Below are 25,512 nucleotides of genomic sequence, written 5' to 3'. Positions count from 1 at the left end.
CATCTGAGTGACAGCAGGGAAGGGCTCTTTAAGCCTGGGTCCTGGAGCCTTCGGCTTTGGTTTTCACCTGTCCCCAACACACCCACTGTGATTTGAATCGGATCTTGAGGGGGAGGGAGGGCTTCAGGACTCCTCCATCAGCCATTATCGGGTAACCACGGAGGGTCAGCCTGCTCCAGAGGCAGTCTACTGCCTGGCATAGAAAAATAAATCAGTGTATGAAACCAAGCCAAGGCAAACAGCAGCTTTTAAAAAGTCATCTTCCAATAAATAATTTACTACAGAGGAGTATTTTCCTTTAACAGCAAAACACTGATAAATTCAGAAGTTATTTTTGTAAAAAAAATATCTGTTTATTTACTCACATGTATAAAAATAAGGTTTTAGGGCCATCCTCTCCTGGGTGTGGTCCTGCCCTTCTTTTGGAGAGGGGGCGAAGGGGGCCTTGAAGGCCTTACCTGTAAGCTCTACCCTCTTCCCACCTGCCTGCCGCAGCCCCTCCCTTCTGGTGTACTACAGAGGAAACGGTTTGTTTTATTTCTATAGTTTACCAAACTTCCCAGCCAACCTGCTGAGTGCATTTCCCCAATTGCCAACTTCTGACACCAGCACCCTGCAGCCAGTGGCCCACCTGCTGCACAAGCTGGCCCCAGGCTCAGGCCACACTCCTGCTACCTCCTCCTCAAGACATGGTGTGTGACAGTGAAGGGAAGAGGTGAACGGGGTAGGAGTGGCCCAGTACCTGGTGCAGGGAGAAAGAATTTTACTGTCAAATTAGGGTGGGAAAGGGAAAACAAAGAAGACCCAATCCAGAAACAAAAACATCATTAGACATTTGCAAAAAGTCATTATCCAAACCAAGCCTTTAGAAAGCCTGGGTAGGGCCTCCACTCATGCAGAGGAGGGGCAGACAGCACACAGAGGAGCAGCTGCCCGGGCAACGAGGCAACACTCTGGGTGCCAGGCTGGGCATGCCGTGCACTCTGGCCAGAACACAAAGGACATCACCCTGTAAGCTCTCAGTTATGTGACCTTCTTTCCTTTCCTCTGTTTTGCCAAACGTGTCTGTGTGTGTACACACAGAAGAACCGACTGGCAATTCCAGACAGAGACAGAGACAGAGAGACGGAAAGGGGAGGAAGGGAGGAGGGAAGAGAAGGACAAAGAGATTGTTAAGATGGGCTCAGTGCTGTGTAAAAAGCCACTACCCATCAGCAAACCTGTGACTTCCCTTGCCCCATCTTGCATGCTACCCCTTTTCCCATCCCTACCCGCGAATACAGGGGTGGGGCGAGGGGAGGAGGGAGGACTGGCTTTCTCGGTCAAAAGGCAGTTCTCTACATTTTAAAAGACAAGCAGAGATGGTGATGGTATCAATTGCCTGGCAGAGTGACAAAGGCTCCCTAGAGAGGAGGTACCTTTTCCTCCCTTTGTCCTTCTCTTACTTGAACCTCAGCATGTCCAAGTTCAGCCACCCTTAAAACACACGGCCAAGTTCCAGGGTCCACAGAACTAACTGCCTTTTTGCACAAGGTAAAAACAAGCACAGCCTCATTGTGGCCTCAATGCTGCAGCTAGACTCTGGACAGCAAGGGACAGAAACACTACAACGTGCAAACACACACATATACACACACACATACACACACACACTCACTCCCTTCACTGGTGCCACCATGCACAGAAACACTAAAGTCACGACTAGTATTAACACTTCACATTATGAGTATTGTATCCAAGGAGAAGCGGTTCATGGAATTAAAACATCCACAAGAGTAAATCCTCGGGCGAGGATGAAGAAGCTGAAGTTGGCGAGATCGGGTCACGACTGTGCGTGAGGGATCCACTGACTGTCCATGGGCCGGCCTAGGAGTTCTTCCACACGCCGGGCCACATCCATTGTGTCTTCCAGGTCGAAGTCCCCATCCGTGTCAAGGACGGCATCAGGACTTGGGAGGGGAAGACAAGAGATGAAGTTCAGAGGCCACCTTGAGCCCCAGAGCCTACCAGGCAAGTGGCCTAAGACCACCTACTTCCTCAGCCTAGGGCCTCACAGGAAAAGAACTACTTATCTGAACGCTAGCGAGGAGCAGCCTTTGTGGGCAGACAGACCCCAACCCCAATACCCACCCCAGCAGCCCCATCACTGGCTGCCCACACCCAACAAAAACCTACCCAGTTCTTTTAATTTTTTTTTTTTTTTACAGTGCTCGGGATTGAACCTAGGACCTTGTGCATGCGAGGCAAGCACTCTACCAACTGAGCTATATCCCCAGCCCCCCACCCAGTTCCTATATATAGCAAAAAATTTCTCCATTTTTAGAAAGGGGAACAGATGCCATTTGCCCCATTTCACTCTAAAGAACCAATATTTTCTGGTGGAATCTTTCCCTCCTATAGTCCAGAGCCCAGGCCTAGCCTGGTGGTCGCAGACCTAGAGGAGCTCTGGATTCCTTGGTCCCACCAGCCCTCCAGGGCTCCAGCCTGAGGCCAGGGCCCAGTTCCTCCCCATAGACCCCCAGAAGAACACAACTTACTTCTGTGGGTACATATTGTAGTGAGCCTGGGGACACACAGACGGGGAGGGGGCCTGGTCCATGTACGTGGTGCTGGCCCCAGCGTCTGTATTTGCGTTCACAAACCTGCAGAGGGAAGCAGAACACGGCCTCAGCTGCCAGGGGGCCAAGTGGCAGCTGACCTGGGGAGGGGCTCTGGGGCGCCTTTACATCTTTTTTGGTGTATAGAAGGACAAAGTGTCCCACTGGCCCTAGGTCCCCAGCTGTGGATGTGTGCTCCTGGGTGTTGGCCATAGCATGACTAAGCCCAATTTCCTCCCAAGACCTGAGCCAGGCTTACTAGGGGATGGAGATGCTGGCCCAGGGTTAGAGGTGGCAGTGTCAGGAGTGGGGTCGAGACTGGGGAGAGCGGAGAAGTAGTTGGGGGCCTGGCGCTGGGCCCCAACACTTACTCAGGGACGACTTGCTTGATCTGTGGCTTCACGTATCCATCGACTGCTTTAGCTGCCAAGGAGGAGGAACGGTGGTGAGAAGCAAAGTTCCCAAATGAAATAAAAATGTAATCCTCCTTAAGAGTCACATCTTTTCTTAGGACAAGACATAGCCACCTAATTTTATCTTAGGACATGACACAAACACTTCACATTTCCATCTGTTGGGAGATCTGGTGGAGGAGAAGCTCAGCACCCAAACTGAAAAGCCAGGTTGGCTGAGATGTTTTAAAATATCCTTCAACCCAGAAACTATACACTTTTATACAAATCTAAGTCAATTATTAATTGGGTAAATTATTGGTTATTTATTAAAAACCTAAAAACCTTTGAAAGTTTTAAGTTAAAGATGTAGCAGGGACAGGATTTATTCTGCATATCTGGGGGATGGGCAGCATTAGGACCAGCAGTAGAGGCCGGAAGAGGATAAATTTCCAGCCACATAAGGAAGAATGTTACCATAAGTAGAACCGTCCCTCCCTGCAACAGCTGTCTTGGGAAGAACTGCTGTCCGTTCACTGCAGATTGAAGCAGAAGGTGTCTAAGTCCTTCTTAGGGATTACACAGAAAAGCTCAAGCACTAGAGAGCCATAGATCTGACCTGACAATCCCCGAGGTCTATCTCTTGAGGATCTAACTCAGAAAGGAATTTTATCCCTCCCAGCACTGGCAGGTTTGTTCATTCTGTGGTTTCTGCATCTGGGGGGCAATTTGATGACCACTCATCCAGGTGAGAGCTGTCAGTGCCAAGGTTGGCTGAAAAGTGTGCTGATGTGTGTCCCTCATTCTCTGCAGAATCCCCAGGGGGACATGATGGACTGGGGGCAAACCTGAATGTGGCCTGGCAGTAGTTATCTTTTTAAGAGATTGATTGTGGAAATTATGTTAAGTGGGTGAAAAGAATGTGATGATCTGATGTGGGTGAATAAAGTCTTGTTTCTCAGACATGTGAGTGTGGGAAATAGTACAATCTGAATCTGTTAGTCAAGAGAGCTATTCTGATCAACAGAACCAAGGGCTTGTCAGCTAAGTAGCCAAGACAGGGAAATGCTACATGGTTCACAAACCGTTTCTTATCCTAACCTGCTGCATCTTTGGCTTCAAATGTCAAGTGTTACCTTTTCATGACATCTGATGCATTTGTGTTTTACAGTCTACAGAAAACTTTTTAGATTGGCAGAAAAGATAAAAACAAAGGAAGGCCGGGTGTGATGGTACACGCCTGTAATCCCAGTGATTGAGGAGGCCAAGGCAGGAGGATCTCAACTTTGAGGCCAGCCTCAGCAATTTAGCAATTTAGTAAGTGTGGGGAGCCATTCTGACACGTGATTAGGTGACTCCCGTTAAGGGCCTGAGGCACTCTGGCTGTGTCGGAGCTATCCCGACCCTTTCCTGATGAGAGAGCCCATCCGTGTGGGGGTGTGCGTGACCACTGACCCTGGAGACCCAATCACTGACCCTGACCTTGGAGTGCAGCCCCCCCTCAACCTTCATTGGATGGAATTCTCCCCTGAATCTCTTGTCCCCCAAATAAAAGGCTGCTCCCAGGCGTGTTCGCGCTCTCTCTCTCTCCTGCTAGCCCTGAGTAATCCTCGCTGCCCTGCTGGGCGGCTAGAGGCGGGAACCAGGGAGGCGAGCCATCTCGGACCTAGCAATGTAAAATAAGGTACTGGTTTGTGTGTTTTATTTCGATCTCTTCTAACTAACTTAATGCCTAGAACCTCATTAATGAAACCACTGCGCAGGCCGCGTGGTAGAAGTAAGGTCCTGTTTGAAATAAAAGGGGTTGGGGTGGCTGGGGATGCAGCTCAGTGGTAGAGTGCCCCTGGGTCTAATCCCCAGTATTGCAAAAATAAAACAAAAATAAATAAACAAAACAAAGAAAGCTGTAAGAAACAGGATATTAAAGTCTAGATTAGCTGTGCTAACAAAAAAGAATGATGTAAATAATCCAAAATACCTCATAAGTCTAAACATAGAACTATAACCATCATCTTTGACTTTGAGAAGGCAAAATACAAAAGACAGGGGATGGAAATGTAGTTCAGTGGTAGAAGCACATTCTGAGGATGAGAGGTCTTGGGTTCAATCCCCAACATTGAAAAAAAAAATTCTACAAAGGAAAAAGGTTTATAGATTGTACTTCTACAGAAAAAAAATGAGCCTGCATTTCAGCAAAACTTATATGTTAAAAGCATAATAAAACATGGAGAAGACATTTGTTATATATAATAAGGAATTAATATATTTCCCATATAAAAAAAAGCAATTTTAAAAGAAAAATGAGGGGCTGGGGATGTGGTTCAAGCAGTGGTGCGCTCGCATGGCATGTGTGCGGCCTGGGTTCGATCCTCAGCAGCACATACTAACAAAGATGTTGTGTCCTCCGAGAACTAAAAAATAAATATTAAAAAAAAATTCTCTCTCAAAAAAAAAAAAAAAAAAAGAAAAGAAAAGAAAAATGAACTGGGCACAGTGGTGCACACCTGTAATCCTAACAGCTTGGGAGGCTGAGGCACGAGAATCACAAGTTCAAAGTCAGCCTCAGCAAGTTGGCAAGGTCCTGTCTCAAAATAAAAAATAAAAAGGGCTCAAGATAGAGCTCAGTGGTAAAGCACTTGCCTAGCTCAAGTGAAGCACTAGGTTCAATCCTTAGCACTGCATAAAAATAAATTTAAAAAAAAGTATGTCCATCTAAAACTGAAAAAAAAAATTAAAAGGGTGGGGGGGCTGGAGTTACGGTTCAGTGGTAGAGCGCTTGCCTAGCATGCATGAGGCACTGGGTTCAATCCTCAGAACCATATAAATGTAAAATAAAGATATAGTGTCCACCTAAAAAAAACTAAAAAAAAAAAATAAAAAAAAAAGGGTGTGTGGGGGATGCTAGGGATGAAGCTCAGTGGTTAAATGCCATAGAGTTCAATCCCTGGTACCAAAAGAATATATAATAATAATAATAAAAATAATAAAATAAAACAAAGAAAGAAAAATGAGTAAGAAATACGAACATGAACTTCACACTTCACAGAAAAATGCAAATGGTCAGTGATATAGTGGTTAAAAAATAAAGGCTCTTGAGGTGGATTGAGTTCAAATCAAGGCTTGGCCAATTTCCTAGCCATGTGATTTTTGGCAAGTAATTTTACTTCTTTGTGACGCAGTTTCCTTATCTGTAAAATGGGGCTATACCAGTCCTTCTAGAGTAGTTCTGAGGATTTAAATGAAAATGTGTATAAAAAGTACTCAGAAAAGTTCCTAGTACACAGTAAATATTAAATAAATGTTGGCTGTTATTTTATTATTCTATTTATTATCATTATAATCATATGAAAAGATTTTTGAGATTACCTAGAGTCAAAGAAATTAAGACCAATAAGATGCTTTTTTTCTTTTTTTGTGTGGTAATGGGAATCGAACCCAAAGTCACTTTACAATGGAGCCACATCCCCAGTCCTTTTTTATTGTTTGAGATAGGGTTTCACTAAATTACTGAGGGTCTCACTGAATTGCTGAGACTGGCCTTGAACTTGTGATCCTCCTGCCTCAGCCTTCCAAGTTGCTGGGGTTACAGGAGTGTGCCTGGCTCGGATATCATTTTTATGCCAATCAGATAGGTAGACCTGAAATGGATGATTAGCGTCTATAGGTGGCAGGAGGAAGAAGCAAATGTCCAACATAAATACATGGGAGTGAAAATGAATTTTGCTTTCTGAAGGGCAATAATGAAATATGTATCAAAAAGCTTAAAAAGTATATATTCCTTGACACCAGTTCTGTTTTAGGAATTTATCTCAAGGAAAGAGTTGAACAAGATACATGTACCAGGTTATCTCAATGTCAATCATAACCAAAAATGCAAATAAATTATAAATATGCTAACTAACCAACATGGAAAACCACACAGAATCATTATATAATGAAGCTCTCTACAATCATTAAGATGAAGGTAGGCCAGGTGCAGTGGCGCAGCCTGTAATCCTAGCAGCTTGGGAGGCTGGGGCAGAAGAATCCTGAGTTCAAAGCCAGCCTCAGCAAAAACAAGAAGCTTAGCAACTCAGTGAGACCCTGTTTCTAAATAAAACACAAAATAGGGCTGGGGATGTGGCTCAGTGGTGAAGTGCCCCTGAGTTCAATCCCCAGTACCCCCCCACACAAAAAAAAAGGAAAAAAGATGAGGGTGGCTATATTGGATATGTTTGTTAAGGGTGTGTGAGTGTGTGTGTGTAATCAGGGCACCCAAAGATTACCTATGGTCTAACCCAAACCTAAACCTTTCACCCTGGACTCCATGTCAGAGTAGCCCTGACCTCCGCCTCCCACAGCTTCTTCCCTGTTCTGCAGGCTATAGCCTCCTACCCTCACAAAGCTTTCAGATGTACCAAGCTCACTTCCACTTTTGGACTTGGACTTGGCCTCACTTTCTCAGCCTAAGATGTTTTTCCCCTGGATCTTTGTATGGTCAGCTTCCTCACTTTGTTCTGTCCATTCAAATATGGGTTCCTCAGAAACCTCCCCTGACCACCCTGATGACAGAGTGTCACTTCTCTATCCCTGTACCTTGCTAGTTTTCTTCAGAGCATCCGTTGCTAAATAAATCAGTTTATTTATTTCCTTGCTTATTGTCTTCTTTCTCTAACTAGATTGTAGCCTTCACACAAAAAGTGCACAATAAGCAACTGGACACAAGGAAGGAAGGAAGGAAGAGTATCAACCTGAAGAGAGTGGAGGAACAGTCACTAAACTTATCCACAGAGGCTCTTCCCTGGATGAGAGATGTGTGATGACTTTCTTATGCTTTTATGTTTTGTGAAAATTCTACAATAAACATGAAACATTTTCTAGCTCGGAAAACCATAAACCCATCTCCCTTAAAAATTTTGTTTTGTAGTTGTAGATGGACAGAATGCCTTTATTTCATTTATTTTTTATGTGGTGCTAAGGATCCAACCCAGTGCGTCATGCATGCTAAGCAAGTGCTCTGCCACTGAGCTACAGCCCCAGCCCCAAAACCATCTCCTTTTTGAAAAACAAAATTTTACCTTTCTAATTTTATTTGATCTAAACTTTATTAAAAGTAATTCATTCCCTCTGATTTGGTATTTGGGATGGCAGATGTATTTTTGTGTGACTAACAAATGCAGCAAGGGGCTTATGTCTGCCCTGGATAATACCAAAAAAGCAGTGACTGAGTGTTAACTGTGTGAATTTCATGCACATAAATGCCTGCGCACACATCCCAAACTAAACCAAACCGAAACAAAACCGAAGTCACAACAAAATCAAATCAGAATGCGAACATTGTTACCAGTGGCAGGCTCGCATGGAACTGGTGTGTAATATTTGGAGTACACTTCATCTTTTGGCCGATCAGGAAACACGTATATAAGGTAATTCAAGTCCCCTAGACGGTCGGCCAGAGACCGGATGGAGAAGTCTCTGGTGGTAAAAGGCATCAGATTCCAAAACATTCTTTCCTCTAGATCAATAAACAGAACAATCACATTCTATCCATGATTTCTGAACACAGAATCTTAAAATCCAAATATACCACAAATTCAAGCCCTTCATTAAAATTGATCAAATGGAAATCTCCATTTTAAAATAACCACGGGTTGTAGGTAAAGTAGTTTTTAAAAGCATGGATAGATAAGCAGGTAATGCACGCATCACTTCCCTAGAGACTGAATGATCTCAGGTCAGTTCAAGTTCAAGCGGCATTCCATCCCTCTCTAGAAGGAACAGTTCTTATCGACCCCAACTCCTGATTCTCTGTATGAAGGTATATAAGAGAGCTAGGAAGCATGCCCATAGGCAGAGAAAACATAAGAGCTATTAAAAGCTATTAAAATCATTAAAAGTCTCTCTCTCTCTCTCTCTCTCTCTCTCTCTCTCTCTCTCTCTCACACACACACACACACACACACACACACACACAGATCCAGCAAGGTACTTTTATATTATTGTAAGAGTCAGAGAAAAAAATTAACATTCTTGGGTGGAAATGGTCAATGGCAATACCCTCATGTTAATTAGGAAAAGGGAATGATTGAAATAGCACATTATTAGTACTTTGAGGACTCCAAATCATCAAAGTAATTCTTCATTGAAATAAGTTCCAGGCTGAGAAATAATAGGGAAAATATTTCAAAAGGGAAGCAGCTGAGATTTTATAGACTGCTGTATTTCATAGTTATACTTTTATGTTTCCCAAAATTAATAATTATGTTTCCCATAATAAGATTTTTCATAGGCGCCATATTATGAGCAGCCATGTCATGGTTATATGACTATGTTTTCTGTAATTAGTACTGGCCCCAACAAATAATAAGTACTCAATAAACTGTTAAAGTAATTTTGCAACAAAAGCAGCTGACTTTGGATGAAAACCAAGATGTGTCTTAAAAAGGGTGGAGCACTCACGAGAATCAAACTTCCAAGCAATGGTGATGCCGCCAATTTCTGAGTCGCTGAATCTCAGTAGGAAGGTTCCATCAGGCTTGTTAATGAGTAGGTCATGGGCCTGTTGCTTGTTCACAAAACCCAAAATGGCCCTGGATCACAAAGGCCAAATGAACAGAAGCAGAGGGTGATGTGTTAATGCTAGGAGGAAAACTTTCATACTCTACTTTAGACTTAAAAAATAATGATTCTAGCCAGGTGTGGTGGTGTGTGCATATAGGCCCAGCTACTCAGGTCGTGGAAGCAGAAGCATCACTTGAGCTCATGAGTTTGAGACCAGCGTGGGCAACACAGTGAGACCCCCATCTCAGAAAAAAGGAGAATTACCCATCATTCCAATGAGGCTTGAGATGTTTTTTTAACACTTCCATCACACCGTCAAACCATTGCCAAAAAGTATAATTCCGTCCTGGCAAATTCTCCTGGTTGGAGATACAACAATGAACACACAGAGAGAGAGAGAGAGAGAGAGAGAGAGAGAGAGAGAGAGAGAGGAAGAGTTGGAATATTAACTGCATGTACTTTAACTGGAAAACAAATACCTGCACTGCCAGAAGCATGCAACTATTTCTGCCTACCTCAGTTTTACCAAATGGTCCTCAACCAAAAAGACAGAATGAAGAAGAAAAGACAATTAAGGGGAAAGGCCAATGTGCTACTGTCAATACCCAGTGGTCCCTGAGTCTTCCACCTGGATCTGAGCTGACTATTTTTGCTGTGTGGCCTGTGACTAGCAACATCAGCATTGCTCAGGAGCTTCTGAGAAATGCATGTTTTCAGGACCCATCTCAGCTGAATCACAGCTGTGTTTTAATAATATGCCCTGTTGCTTCATAAATTTGATCTGGATTAGATCACAATCATAAGGCCACAAAGATGGTCACATCATACAATGTTTCCAATGGTCATCAGTCAAATGCAGTTACCTGATCCTATTAGAAGGCAGGAGCTTTAGTGTAATGGAAAAGATAGACCATGAGACCTCCTGATTCCCCTATCAAACCTCTTTTGACTACCAGCAAATTGTTGGCCAACTTGTTAATACAAAAACCCAGAAGACCAATAGCTCTCTGAATGAAAGGCATTTAAAACACTGGAGGTGGAAGTATAGGAAAGGAACTCAAGTTTAATTGAAAATCAATCAAAGATATGACATCTGAGTACCAGACACTACAAACTAGAAAATGTTTCTTTCATCAGCATTCTGTTCTGTGGGTTAAGGGTCTCATGGGAGTCTGAACTGGCATTATACATCATGGAACATCAGAGAGTAAGTGAATGGGACAGAGTCATGGATTTATTATCTTAAAGCTTTCTTTCCCATGAGTTATGTTTATGTTTGCTTTCTTTATTTCCTTTATATAGGAAGAAAATGCACTAACTGAACACAAAGCCCAACTTACTTAAAATATGGAAAGATGTGATTCTCAACATGAGACCTGGATAACTCTGAAGTTGGCCATCTATTTAGAAGCTTCTATTATTTTTGGTACATTTTATTATAAATATGAAGAACAGAGGCCTAGGACAGGGAGACTCCTGAAGACATCTGGTTTGGAGGGATTGACCTAATATCAACTGGAGGCCTGGATTCCTCACCCTGTTAAACTGGGACCAGGACACAGACATGCTGTTGTAGTCCTCGAGGTGGGCGCTGCTGCTGTTGAACAATTTCTGCGCCAGGAACACGAGGTTCTCCTTGGTCAGGCCTCGGTTGCTCTGCACTTCGGCCTTGAATTTCATGTTGAGAGCTTCGCACAGCTGTGGCCACAGCACTTTGTCAGGCACGGCAAATGGCACCCTGCCCTGAGAGGGAGAGAAGCCAGATTCTTATGAAAAAAACAGTTGCATGATTGATTCCCTCCAGCCACAAGAGAAAAACAAGGATGGCTGGAAGTAGTTATAAGCACTGGTCTTGCCAAGGACATTCATGCTTCCTTGGGGTATATGGTTCTGTGAGATGCAGAAGGTTCTGTTTTACCTTCTTCATGCATAACTAGAAGCTAACATTATGCTATGTATGTTATGCATAATGAGCTGCTGCTGATCCTGTGGTTCAACCTGAGGTTCTAAATCCATGAATAAAAATAAAAATAAAACCAAGGTCTGGCTCTTATGTTATTAACTCATGGGGAATTTAGAAACTGAAAAGACTGGTAAAGAGAGAGAGAATGTGCACATACATGTATACATATGCACGCATACACACATATGTGCATATCTGCCCTTGACGTCTGCCAAGAACTCTATCACAATGTGAAATAACTTGGCATGGTAGAGTGAAAATTTCAGGTTGGCAACTTAATTGAGAATAGAACAGAATATGAAGTTTTTAAAAAATTTCATCATCAAGTATTATTATCAGAATATGAACTTTCAATAAATTGCTTTTCATTCTATTCAACCATAGTACTTACAATTCTATAAATTTTTTTTCAGATGGACATTTCCTTCACATAATAAAAATTAAAAAAACAAAGAAGTAAATATAGTGAAGTTGCTTTCCTATCCCCATCAGTAAGCCAATTGTTCTCAAATGCATCTAGTGTCTTGTATATATTGCCAAAGATATTGCATGTCAGCAATTATTCTTTTTTTCTTTAAACATAAATGGTAGCATAAAATCCACATATTCTGTATTTCCTCTTTTTTCCACTTAATACTATATCTGGGAAATCTCATATCAGCACATAAAGAAATTCCTCATTTCTTTATGAGAGGAATGAGAAGAGAAGGGGAGGAGGTGAGGTTGGTCACTTGTTCTTCAAGCTACTTCAGTGGCATTCATACAGCATTCAGGTGCATAAGCCCTCAAAATTATATCTGATCTTGCAGACAAAACATCTCATTCTCTCTGAGAGATCTGGAATGAATTAGAGACTGTGAAATCAGGAAAGGACATTGAGTGTCATCCTCATTTACTGGAAAGAAGATGACATGAAGCAATGCCTCTGCTAAACTAATTTCTAGAAGGAGCCTGGGAGTCCCCTACCCCATTCAGGGTATCCCCCAAGAACTCAAAAATATTTACTGACCATGGGGGTTGTGACAGTATTTCTCTGTTATTCAATGTAAGCATCCCAATAGTGCCATTATGCTTCTGTTGCCGGAACTGAACGGAAACTCAAGCTCAGAGAGGCAAAGAGAACATTCCTAGATCACAGTCATGATCACAGTGAGGAGGGGGTAGAGCCTAACCCTGGCCTGACATCAAGCCATGCCCTTTCCATATTTTCTATTCTGCCTTTAACTAAGGAAAATAAAATTTTTCCTGTGATTTTTAAAAATTTGTTTTAGTTGTAGATGGACAGCATGCCTGTATTGTATTTATTTGTTTGCTTCTTTGTTTGTTCATTTACTTATTTATTTATTTGTTTGTTTATTTTGGTGCTGGGGATTGAACCCAGGGCCTTGTGCATGCGAGGCAATCATTCCACCAACGGAGCTATATCTCCAGCCCTTCTATGCTTTTTGAGGGGATACCACATGGAAAAAACTGGTGACACCATTGTGATCTTGAGACCCACAGGCCCAAAGGATCCACTCACAGGCTCTGCAAAAGCATTGTCCCAGAGGACGGTAGCTGTCGCGTTGTTGTCCTGGCTGCCGTGCACAATCACCACCACCGGGAGTGACAGGGTCTAAAAGACACAGGAGAAGGGCTGAGCACCCACAGCCTCAAGTTCTTTCCCTTCCTTCTTTTTTCCTTGTCATTGCAACACTATCATTCAAGTGTCAATAAGTGACTCCCTAAAATGCAGAATGGGAATGGCTCCTGGAGTAAGGTGACTTTTCACAATACTGGCACAACTTTAGAAATTTTCAGATATTTTAAAGGCAATATTGCTTATATGTTTCTGAAGGACAGAGTAAGTTTCTTGAAGTTGTAAGGAAAATGATAAAAAGAAAGAGCATAAAGAGACATTTCTGGAAAAAGAAAAATGAAATGTTTAAAACGTACTGTACACTCCTCATGCTGAGTAACACTTCCTATCATTCATTTTTTTAATCTATTCCTCCAGCCATTTCAATTCATTATTGTTTATTCATGACTTAATAGAATCTAAGAGAGAGCACCTGTAAGGATGAGGTCTCCCCATTTTCTGTTTATCAATGGTTAAAAAGAAGATACAAGGTGATCACCATTCTTTTTTATAGTTGTATACAGACATAATACTTTTATTTATTTATTCTTTTTATTTAATGTGGGGTTGAGGATCAAACCCAGTGTTTCACACGTGCAAGGCAAGTGCTCTAACACTGAGCCACAACCCCAGCCCATGATCACCATTCTTTTGTGATATAAAATGCACAGCACACGTGAGCATGCATACCCAGCTATGGAGGGGGCTTTACCTTAACTTGAAAAACCAGCTCATTTCCACCAACACTAAACTGTGATTCAAACAGGATTGTGAATTTTTCTTCTGTCACGGACTCTGCTCCACGGCGATCAGACCTCTTAATTCGTTTCAGGGACTGCAAAGGAGGAACATGAGATGACAAAGCCCTCAAACACAGAGGGAGAATGCATCTTTCCTCTTCTCCCCTCCTCACCATGTTTCTGAAGTGGGCGCTGAGGGTGCCCGTGGCCTGGTGATACTCCATGACACAGCAGTTGTTCAAGATCTCACCACTGTAATCACTGCAAATCAGAGAGACCAGCTCCAAATCTATCTGGGTCTCAGTACACATGGGACAAAGAACATGTTTGGGGTAGGAGGAAATAATACAGAAGGCTGCTAAAAGCACATATCATTTAGGGAAAATGTTAGCTATATTAATAAAACATATAGGGGTTGGGGTTGTGGCTCAGAGGTAGAGCGCTTGCCTACCACGTGTGAGGCACTGGGTTCAATGCTCAGCACCACATTAAAAAAAAAAAAAAGATATAGTGTCCACCTATAACTATAAAAATAAATAATTTAAAAATAAATAAAACACACAAGTAATTTTCATATCCCTACTGAATGAAACTATACTATCTTCAAAAAAGAACCCCCTTATATTCATTCTCTGATCCTCAGAACAGGCCAGAGGGTGAGAAAGGATCTGCAGAGATGGCAGAATTTCTATCTTCCCATTGCAGGGACCTGAAGAAAGAGCCAGAAAACTAGAAACTGAGGCACACTCACTTGCGGGTGTTCTCGTTCTTGAGCAGGGACTTGGCCTGCTGCTCACTGATGATGGTCGCCTTCACCTGGGGGGGGTTCATGTGCACATTCAGCTTCCCGCCCACCAACAGGCGCACGGTGGCCGCAAACTTGGTCTGCGTCTTCAGGACCTGAGGGGGCTGCTTCTCAATGATGAATGTGCTGCAGGGGACATGAGTGACCAGACACACGATGAGATGCAGGCGTGGGAGTGGGGGAAGAGTCTCTCTCTGAGGAAAGGGACCTCCCACAGGACTAGCAGGCGAAGGACAACACGAGGCTTCTGTTCCCAGAAAGAAGGGGAAGCCAAGCAGAGGCACCTCCCTCAGTGTCCACACCAGAAACTGGGCCAGGGCCGCCCCAAGCAGCCAGAGCAACTGGAGATGCAGTGGGAGAGGATTCGAGGCACAGCCTGTGGTCTGGATGGCACCTGCGGCCTCCCACATGCCAACCCCAAGAGAACTGCTCTGCCCTGGGCACGGTGGAGAGGCAGCAGTCACCTGGTGACCAGGGCAGAGATGATATCTGTGATGGTGGCATTGACTTCGGCCAGCATCTCCTCCACTGGGCCAGGGATGGGCAGCTGTTGGCAGAGGTGCTCGGCTCTGCGGATCTGCTGCCGGTTCTGCCAGATGATCTCGGCCAACTTCTCACACCTGCGAGGAGTCCCAGGGCCCACATGGGAATGATGGCTTCTTCCCCACCCTGGGACAGAGCCTGGGGGCTCCCAGCCTAGGGAGACCTCCCCCCAACACAGCTGCACCTGCACAGCAAGGACCCACCCAGGATGGCACAGCAATTCCCCACCCCATGGTCCACGGGTACACAGGGCACTCCTGCCTTCCAGAAGTAGAGGATGCACCGGAGGCCACCCTGATTTGGGTCCAATCAGCCCAAGAGTCACTGCATACCAAAGCCCTGTCCCTTTCCCCAACATGTGACTGACTGCGTCCCTGGGGAAATGGAACAGGGAACAAAGTCCATATCTAAACCAGGACACTGGTGAGATGAGGGCTGTCACAAGACAGAAGGAGCCTGCTGCTCAGGCCAAGGCAGGAGGCAGAAGAGGCAGCTGGCAGCACACCCTGAAGCTCTGCCACCCTGCTGCCTCCCCACAGCCCTCACCAGGACTGCAGCACGTCCAGGCTGCCCTCGGGGGGCCCTCCGTTCCCGGCCAGCTGCTGCCGCCGCTTCCACTGGATCAGCTCATCATCCAGGATGATGGTCTGTTGCTTCCGCAGCAGCTGCAGGGTCTTCTGATGCTTCTCGGCCAGCTCCTGTGGGAAGGGGGACAGCAGCCCTTCTGGGCTCCCAGGGAACAGCCCTGCAGGGCCTCCCCTACAATCCCGGGGAGCCAGGCAGGCCCAGCAGTCCCTTCCCTCTCTGACCCCTGCCCTCACAGGACCCCAGAGAAGAGGGTCTGGCCCCCTGCTCTCCCTGGCTCTGTCCCTCCATCCAGTCACCAGAGAAGCAGGATCCTACTCACCACGCGGTACTGCTGCAGTGTCTGTGCCTCCCGCTGCAGCCAGGCCTCCAGGGACACCTGCTTCTGCTGGAGGGCCGTCTCCCGGCTCAGGCGCTCCTGGGGGTTCAGCTGGGCCAGCTGGGCAAACTGAGCTGGAGGAGGAGACACGACACCCACCACCATCACTCCTGGCATCCCCAGGAAGCCCATAGCATTCCCACTCACTTGTTCTGGAGCAAGACCTCCAGGGTCAGACACCCCACTGATGGCAAGTGGGGCTTCCTACCTACAGTCGCCGGTGCCCAAAGATGAACACGCTCCCTCAGAAGGCAGCCTCTGGGCTCTGGTCACTGGCCTCCTGACCCAGCCTCCCTTTTGGGCAGTGGGTGCTCAGGACCCTGCTGGCCCCCAAACCCCTCTGGGAGAACTCTGCAAATCACTTTCTTTCCTGTGTCTCCGCTCCCCACGCGTAAAATGGGAGAATCCTGGCAAATGCTCAGTGCCTTGCCGTGGACTTTAAAGGAATGACGATGCAGAAAATGCTCAAGGAGCAGCCAGGCAGGCCTGAATTCTATGTAGATTGGTCCTTATTGGTGACTGGGGGGTAGGACGAGAATAAAAGAGTGACAGAGACAAGCAGCTGCTGGGTCCCACCCTCATGTGCAGGGGACCTTGTCTGGGAGGCCCTGCTCCCTTATTTTGTCTCATCCCTGAACTGGCAGTGCCTCCCCAGTGGTGAGTCTCACTAGGGGTTGCAAAGCATCTGACATGTCTGTCCAGGGTAGGTCAATGCAAAGGGACGGGGAGAGAAGGGGGTGAGAGGAGGGAGGAAATCAACAGAAGATGGGGACAATACCCAGGGCCTCCAGGACACAATTCAGCAAGATTCCCTTAGAAAGGGAGGGTGGAGGGAGGCATCACCAGCTGCTGGGAATCCCACTGATGGCAAGAATAGGGAGGGAGGGAGGCCTTCCTACCTTTTTTCAAGATATCTCTAAACAAATCCTTTTTTTTTTTTTGAATTTTTTAATATTTATTTTTTAGTTTTCGGCGGACACAACATCTTTGTTTGTATGTGGTGCTGAGGATCGAACCCGGGCTGCATGCATGCCAGGCGAGCGCACTACCACTTGAGCCACATCCCCAGCCCTAAACAAATCCTTAAGACATGGTGGAGGTAGAAAGAGTAAAGCAAGATATACCTGAGGATCCATAACCTCAAAACATGCCCATAGTTAAAGCCACCTGTGCATCTCCCCAGTTTGCAAACCCCTCTGCCTCCCCAAGAAAACAGTCTCCCCAGTGCTGGGATTATTACTCCCTTCCTATCTCTCTCTCTCTTTTAATATTTGTTTTTTAGTTTTAGGTGGACATCATATCTTTTTTTTTATTTTTTAGTTGGACACAATATCTTTATTTATTTATTTATTTTTATGTGGTGCTGAGGATCGAACCCAGGGCCTCGCACATGCTAGGTGAGCGCTCCACTAATGAGCCACAACCCCAGCCCCCATATAGCTCTTTTTGTTAAACAGCCCAGCATCTTTACTCAGCCTGAATCAAGATGTGTTTGTTGGTATGTCTTGGTCAACTTCCTGGTTAGCTTTGAAGGCCATGTCACACCAAACCAGTCCCCGCCCCAGGAAACATACAAGCTAGGACAGATAAAAGCAATGTTGAACAGCCAGGAAAAGCCCAGAACTAGAAGTTGGAAATACGGTATCTCTCATTGGAGGGTACTGATTGGGAAGAGTAGTCCCAGGCCTGGAACATAGCAAAGGGGCCTGATGGCTACCCCATGATCCTGCTGGCCCACAGGGCAGGGGACTGGTGATTTCAACACCTACACCCAGCTTCTCCATGCAAATGTCCCACTTAGATCTCTCCTAGTCATTTGCAGTTTTTTTCTGGGAAGGAGCCAGGTAGACTTGAGGCAATGGCTATGTTTCTCAGGAGTTGGGCCTTCACTTGAACAAACAGATCAACAGTCTGTGGTTTTAGCCAGGCATGGTATCCAAGCAGCTCAGAAGTTGAGGAAGGAGGATCCCAAGTTCAAGGCCAGCCTCAGCAACTTAGTAAGGCGAGACCCCCATCTCAAAATAAAAATTTTGGGTTGGGGCAGTTGTTCAGTGGTTAAGGGGCCCTGGATTCAATTCTCAGTACCAAAAATAAATAAAAATAAATGTGTTTTTTTGCTCTGTGTATATTTGTGTGTAGTTGTGTGGTGCTTGAGATTGTACCCAGGGCTTTGTGCATGCTAGGAAAGTGCTGTCCCATTGAGCAATTCCACCAGCCATAATCTGTGATTGTAATGGTGAGGCTGACAAATGAGACAGAAGTGACACCATGTGATAGGTGTACACCCATCCAGAATCCAAACCTAACCCATTCACAGGCTAGTGAAACCCATATCCAGGATCATAAATGCTGCTGACAATGGACTTGGGTAGAAACCACAGCCTAAATCTCTGTTTCCACTGCAGGAATGGGCTATTCCTTTTCTTTGGGTGAATTCAGTTGGAGGAAGACATGTTAGAATTATCCTGTCAACACTGACATTTCAGTCATTGTGCTGTCAGGGTATAGAGATAAAAGACACAAACCCCTCTTAAGGATTTATAGTCTGGGAAGACAGAGTCAAAAAATAGTGTCAATAAAGTTCTAGTCTGGGAAGACAGAGTCAAAAAATAGTGTCAATAAAGTTCTGAGATGGAGCCTGCCACACACACTCTTACAGGAAGGCACACTGTGTGAGTGTGTGTGTGTGTGTGTGGGGGATGGGCACTGGCTGCCAAGCCATCACTCCTCTGAGATTCTGAGCAGTGGCTGCCAAGCCATCACTCCTCTGAGATTCTGAGCCATCACTCCTCTGAGATTCTGAGAAACCGTAAAAGTTCAAACTGCCGACTTCCTACAGTGTCAAGAGGGGGCGCCAGTGGGGCTCCACAGCCTCAAGACTGACAATGAAGTTTCTGGATGCCTCAAGCAGCAAGCAGTATATGGTGCTAGGGAGATTTGTCCACAAGGATGCACTGAGGCACAGAGTATATGCAGTCACAGGAAGCCCTCTCTGAATAATTACACAGAATATTAAACACTGGTCACCAGAAACACAGTCCCTTGGCCCTTATAGAATCCTTGCTTAGAGAGACTTTTTTTTTTTTTAAAGGTGATTTTTTTTCCTTCTTTTTTCTTTTGGTGAAGCTAGGGATTGAACCCGGGGCCTTGCACATGGTAGGTAAGTGCTCTTCCCCTGAGCATATGGTTTTACATTTTCTGTTTACTACTCTAATAAATGTGCATTTATAAAATGCTTATTATATATAAAATATTACAGCTGGTGCTGTTTACCTACGACTATGAGCTCCTTCCCAAAAAGGAAATGTCTTCCCCAGCTACCTTGGCACTCCCCCAGGGTGCCCGAAGCCTGACCCCACACTCTCCAAGGATAGGTGACATATCTTCTCCCCTTCCTAAGTCTCATCCTTCTAATGCCAAGGGAAGATAGATGCTCAGAATGAAAAATGGGTTTTCTTACAACCCAACTTGAGCAGCCTTCTAGTCCTTACTCCCACCTGCACACCTCCAAGACACAAACAGCTCCCTCGGCCCCTGCAGCCCTAGCCTCACCTTGGAGCCTCAGGCTCTCCTGGTACTGGATGATGAAGTATTCTTGGGTCTGCTGCAGCTTCTTCAGCTCATTCTCTGTGTCCTGGGTGACCAGTCGCAGTTCCTCAAAGGTCTGGTTGATCTGAAGGTGCTTCTGGGACATGGCATCCACAAGACTTCCAGCTGGAGAGCTGCCCTGAGGAGAGATCAGAGAGACAGTGCAGGGCCGTGGGGTGGGAGGAAACCTTTGGTCTTAATCCCTAGGAAAAGCCAACCAATGCCAGATCCTACTTTGGGCTAAGACTCCCAAAAGCTAAATTTTGGATCAGAAGGAATCACAAACATCATCTGTGAGCACTGGGGTAAAATGGGAAAATGGAGAAACAAGTGACCTGACAGAATATGGCACTACCATAGTGGAAACTAGTACTTCAGATCTGGCTTCCACCAGAGTACCAAAACAGGGCCCAATAATTCCTGTGGAGAGACTAGAACTCAACGTGTTCTAGGCATCACCTGGGTTTTCCTTTTAATGGTGATGACCCACATTTTTACATTTATTCACTGACCTAATACGGCTGTACTAATGTTAGGCACGCAGTGGGGAGTGTGGCTTTGTGAACGCACATTGTCTGTGTGCTCACTCAAGACTTTCTTGTGATGGAATAATTTGCTTCCATTGTGGAAGAAGCTGAACCTTTCACAGGCATCCTGAAGACTACCACATGAAAATATGGGGGAGGCATAAACAAGGCCTCTGTGGATCCAGCTATTTAAGTGACCTGGTTTGACCCATTCCTCCAACACCTGGCTTAGAAGGGATTGAGAAGTTTCTCCCAGGTAATCCTACCTGAATATGAGTGTATCTTTGCTAAAAAACAATTCAGCTGGGGTTATATTATTTTGTACTTGTTCATATTGCTTTGTGGTTGCAACCTCATTAAGGTTATAAATCTATTAAGATCAGATCTCTAAAAGGACACCAATAGGTACACACTGAGTGACCCTGACAAAGCTGGGTCCAAAGAGAGGTAGATAATAAAGGAATCCCCACTCCTCTCCTCACACCCACAGGACACTCACATTGTTGGCTTCTCGGACCAGCCTCTGTTCATTGTACAGAATGTGCCGGATACAGCGGACCAGCTCCATGGGGCAGCGGTCATATGTGTTCTGAAAGAATGCAACATCAGAAGTGACTTTGTTCCATTCCATGCTCTGGGACCTAACCCTGGCCTGCCTTGGGACAGGCAGCTCTCACAATGCAGAACACTCCTGGAGATGTCATGGCCCAATCATGGGTAATACTGCGCACCTCCCCCCCATGTCAATGAGAATAAGGAAGTACATTACAAAAGGCCCAATTACAGTAAAAAGGGAAGGTTATTTTATTTCTTGAATTTTAGTGTATCTAAGTACTACAGCAATATTTTGAAACCCAGATAAGTAAAGTCCATACCAGATGAGAAATAGGATAATAAAAGTTTTTGACTGGGTAATCATAATTATTATCACTAGTAAGGGGAAGATGGACACCATATGTCTCTGGATGTGATACCCTGACCATACCACTCATTTATAATTCTGACCAGGGATGTGAAATGTGAATCTAATCATGAGGTAACATCAGACAAACCCCAAAATGAGGAACATTTTGTCTTTAAAATGTAAGGAGTAGACCTGGGGTTGTGGCTCAGTGGTAGAGCGCTTGCCTAGCATATGTGAGGCACTCGGTTCAATTCTCAACACCACAAATAAATAAAGGTCTGGAGCTGAAGTTGTGGCTCAGTGGTAGTGCGCTTGCCTAGCATGTGTGACGCACTCAGTTCAATTCTCAGCACCATATACAAATAAATAAAATAAAGGTCCATCAAAAACTAAAAAATATTTTTAAATAAATAAATAAATAAAGGCCCATTGACAAATAAAAAATATTAAAAAAAAAAGTAAGGGGTAGTAGATCAGGCATGGGGATATGTGCCTGTACTTGAGAGGCTGTGGTCAGAGGATCCCTGGAGCCCAGAAGTTCCAAGACAACATAGTGAGACCTTATCTCAAAACAAAACAACAACAAAAAAGGTAAGGGGTAGGTCAATTATTTTAAAATGTCAATGTCACAGACAAAGCAAGGTTGCAAAATGGGAGATTAAAGGGATATGACAACTAGATATGATATGTGATCTTGGACTGGATCCTGAACTGGAGGGGGGGAAATGCCCTAAAGGACACTGTTGAGTCAGCTGATAAAATGGACATATAGACAGAAGATTAACTAAAAGTAATGTATCAATGTTAAATTTACTAAGGTTGATAACTGTATTATAACCATGTAAAAGAAGGTTCATTGGGGCTGGGGTTGTGGCTCAGTGGTAGAGCACTTGCCTAGCATGCACATGGCACTGGGTTCGATCCTCAGCACCACATAAATGTAAAATAAAGATATTGTGTCCACCTAAAACTAAAAAATAAATATTTTAAAAAAAGAAGGTTCATAATCTTATAAAATGCACATTGAAATACTTAGGGGTAAAGGGACATGATGTATGCAACTTACTCTCAAGTGACTAAATAAAGTGTGTGTGGAAACAAAGGGAGGAGGAGAGTATGATGAGGCAGATTAACAGATAAATCTGGGTGTAATGTAGGACTTCTTTGTATCATTCTTGCAAACTGCTATAAATTCAAAATTATTTTCAAGTAAAAAATTCTTAAAAAAAAAAAAGAGCCACAACCCCAAAGTCAAATGATCAGAATCTTAAGCATGGAACACATGACTCAACAATGCTGGCTGACAAAGAGAACGAGACTCTATAGGAAGTACTACATGAAGGAAGAAGCCATCCCAGGGACAAGAATTAAGTGTGACCCAACATTCACACCTACCTGGAGCTGCGTGGCATAGTGCCCCAGCTTGATCTTCAGCAAAAACCCATCTTCCCCCACCTGGTGCTCTGCCTTCTTCTGCAGCTCCTGCACCAGGCCCTCCAGGAGCTGGGTGGCCTTAATATTCTCCTGTGGATTATCAAGATCTATTGAGTCCCTAGGGGAAAAAAATTACATAATATGTATACATACATGCACAAGAGCCTGTAAAATGCAGCCTCTACACATCAAGTCTTTCTTTGACTAAAATGATTTCTTTCCTTTATTTCTGGGCTTGGAACCAGAACATGCTAGGCAAGTGCTCTACCATTGAGGTACTCAGCCCTAAAGTGATTTCTCCTTAACACTCGTGGCAAATGTTAAGAAACAGCTTAACACAAATTGACTAAATGCCTACATTACTCTATTCACAATCTTCTAATTACCCTAGTGGACTGTACAGTATTTTCATTTCTTCTTCTTCTTTTTTTTTTAAACTATGTACTGCCCCTCTCCTTTTTGCTACTGACTGGCTCTGGGGCTAATGCTATCTACTCCTATAAACAAAAGGAAAAGGAACATGCTTCGCATTCTCTAAAGGAAATAAGGGCTCTGATAATTTCCTATTTATAGTCTTCTCAAGGGTGTGAAGGGGCACAAGGTCAAGACTGTCCTACATGTCCTTCCCAGCCTTAACCAGTTCCATGACCATGTTGCAAATTCCACAGGTAGTATTTCTTAGAGACAGGTGAAGGAATAATACTGCTCTTTCTAAGGAGTCCTGGAAATGAAGCAGAAGATGCCTAGCATTTACACAGGCGAGACATTTGTATCACTAGTTGCAGATCTGGGACTTTAGGCAATGCCAACTTTTCCAGCAAACAATAAAAACCAGTTTACAGACTTTATATTAATTCAGAGCCATTTAACTGGTGACAGGTGTTGGACGGTCTCTCTCCCTCTCTTCTCTTTTTCCTTTATTTCTAAAACTTAAGCAACAATTGCTATTGGGTAGTACCAAATTTCTTAGCCTGCTGAAGAAACTGAACAGCTGTCAGACTGAAATAACATCCAATTACTGCTGACCAGTCTGGAGCCACACAAGAGATCTAGTGGTAGCTAAATGGCTCTGTCATCTCCTAATCTCTGACGTTACAACTAATTTCAAACAGAGACACAAACATGTGTATCAAAACATTGAGACTTTCAGAATAAAAAAAACAAAACACTGAGACTATCTCATCAAAGAGCATACCCAAATATGTACTGGAGAAGTCAGTAAAGAAAGCCAAATTTTAAATATATATGCTCTATGAATTAAGTATAATATATATTAAATAAAAACCTGCAAGGATTGAGGCAATGATGCTTCTTGTTTGGGAACCCATGCTTGAGTGGATCCCATCTGAGCAAAACTCTTGGAATTCTGACACTGGTTCTTAATGTTCCTGCTAATAAAGAGATTTGCATGGATGGCTTCAACATGAAGAACTGAAGATTTTTCATTAAAATCTTTACATCTTCTTTTTTTTTTTTTTTAAATCAGGGATTGAGCCCAGTGACACTTAACCACTGAGCCACATCTCCAGTCCTTTTTAATATTTTAATGAGGCAGGGTTTCGTTAAGTTGCTTAGGGCCTCACTAAGATGTTAAGGCTGGCTTTGAACTCTTAATCTTCCTGCCTCAACTTCCGAGCTGCTGGAATTACAGGCGTGTACCATGGCACCGAGCTAAATCTTTATCTTCTTAAGAAAACCAAACTACATATAATTCAGATATTCCTTAATCAACACAAATCTTTTAGAACTTATCAGTAAGCAAATTACATGAGAAATCTACTAAAGGAAAGCTTATTTGCTTTTTGAGACAAGATCTCACTATGTTGCCCAGGCTGGTCTTGAACTCCTGGGCTCAAGTGATCCTCTTTGGAGCAGCTAGGACCATGGCCTGTTATCACTGAGCCAGGCTAAATGAAAAAAAAAAAAAAAAATTTTTTTTTTTTTTTTTAACAGGGCTGGGAGTTGTACCCAGGGCCTTGCACATGATGGATAAGTGTTCAACCACTAAGCTACACCCCCTAAATGAAATTTTAAATCAGCAGAAACTTTCTACTAATGTTTTTTAAACCCTCCAAATCATTAAAACAGAAAAGAAAATGAAAAGGGAATGGAAAAGCACTAAACAAGGTGCACCTGACATTCTCATATTTAGCAGGTTTTTTTTCCTCACTTAATTACATGAAGCTGAGATTTTTTTTAAATTGCCTAGAAAATTGTCTGCCTTTGGTGCTCTCTGGCTTCCGAACAGAAATCTGCTACTAACAATAATTTGCAATTGCAAATTATTCCATGGCAATAGCACTGATTGGAAATACGGCCATCTTCCAACAGTAGCATCAAGGCTGGCTTCTACTGAGGTCTGTCAAAGAGGACCCCTGGCTACAATGGAGAGGCCGAAACCATTTAGAGAATACGTCAGATCCACTGACAGAGCCCCTGCTTCAGAGCAGAGCGGAGCTCAACCTGCTGCCAGTGTGTAATAACACTGTCACTTAAAGAAACTAAAGAGCTGGTGGTGCAGCTCAGTGGTGGAGCACTTGCTGAGCACGCAGGAGGTGCTGAGTTGGCCCTAGCATTACAGAAGACAAACAAAAGAGCTGCTTTGTCAGTCGACTATACTGCACCAATTCTAAAGGAATTTTAGAACGATGCAAGTATATAACCAATAATTTGGGAAATAAAGATAAAAATGCTTGTTAAATCCACTGAAATGTAATTTCTGTTAATATTTTGGTATATTTCCTTTTAGATTTATGCATTTATGTGTAAAATACATATGAATGAAAAACACCAATGTATTTACCGTTAAATTACTTATCTGCTCCATCAAACACTAAATTCTGTGGGGCAAGGACTTTCATTTCTTCCAACAAATGCTGCTATCTACAACAATGCTG

At 44.0% G+C, this 25,512-nt stretch overlaps 1 protein-coding gene across 2 annotated transcripts in view; it reads right to left on the bottom strand.

Moving 5' to 3' along the window:
* Positions 1-331: 331 nt before the first annotated feature.
* The window catches only part of LOC308636169 (signal transducer and activator of transcription 5B), a 64,621-nt gene continuing 39,440 nt past the window's right edge, over positions 332-25,512 (bottom strand). The window contains exons 3-19 of one of the 2 annotated variants that reach the window (XM_081271352.1): positions 22,577-22,733; positions 20,777-20,866; positions 19,715-19,889; positions 16,106-16,236; positions 15,745-15,896; positions 15,120-15,275; positions 14,602-14,781; positions 14,024-14,111; positions 13,823-13,945; positions 13,015-13,107; positions 11,066-11,272; positions 9,794-9,888; positions 9,428-9,558; positions 8,313-8,483; positions 2,969-3,020; positions 2,538-2,642; positions 332-1,949 (exon numbers count right to left, since the gene is read on the bottom strand). In XM_081271352.1, the coding sequence (XP_081127478.1) occupies positions 1,823-1,949; positions 2,538-2,642; positions 2,969-3,020; positions 8,313-8,483; positions 9,428-9,558; positions 9,794-9,888; positions 11,066-11,272; positions 13,015-13,107; positions 13,823-13,945; positions 14,024-14,111; positions 14,602-14,781; positions 15,120-15,275; positions 15,745-15,896; positions 16,106-16,236; positions 19,715-19,889; positions 20,777-20,866; positions 22,577-22,733 (2,233 nt within the window). In that variant the 3' untranslated portion in view covers positions 332-1,822. Of the gene's footprint in view, positions 1,950-2,537; positions 2,643-2,968; positions 3,021-8,312; positions 8,484-8,511; positions 8,777-9,427; positions 9,559-9,793; positions 9,889-11,065; positions 11,273-13,014; positions 13,108-13,822; positions 13,946-14,023; positions 14,112-14,601; positions 14,782-15,119; positions 15,276-15,744; positions 15,897-16,105; positions 16,237-19,714; positions 19,890-20,776; positions 20,867-22,576; positions 22,734-25,512 lie in introns of those variants that run through there. The other variant, XM_081271353.1, reaches the window with a different exon arrangement.

Source organism: Spermophilus citellus, assembly GCF_964194105.1.
Source record: "Spermophilus citellus genome assembly, chromosome: 17".
NCBI lineage: Eukaryota > Metazoa > Chordata > Mammalia > Rodentia > Sciuridae > Spermophilus > Spermophilus citellus.
The sequence above is the reverse complement of the archived record's forward strand: the minus strand, read 5'-3'. Positions and strand labels throughout refer to the sequence as shown.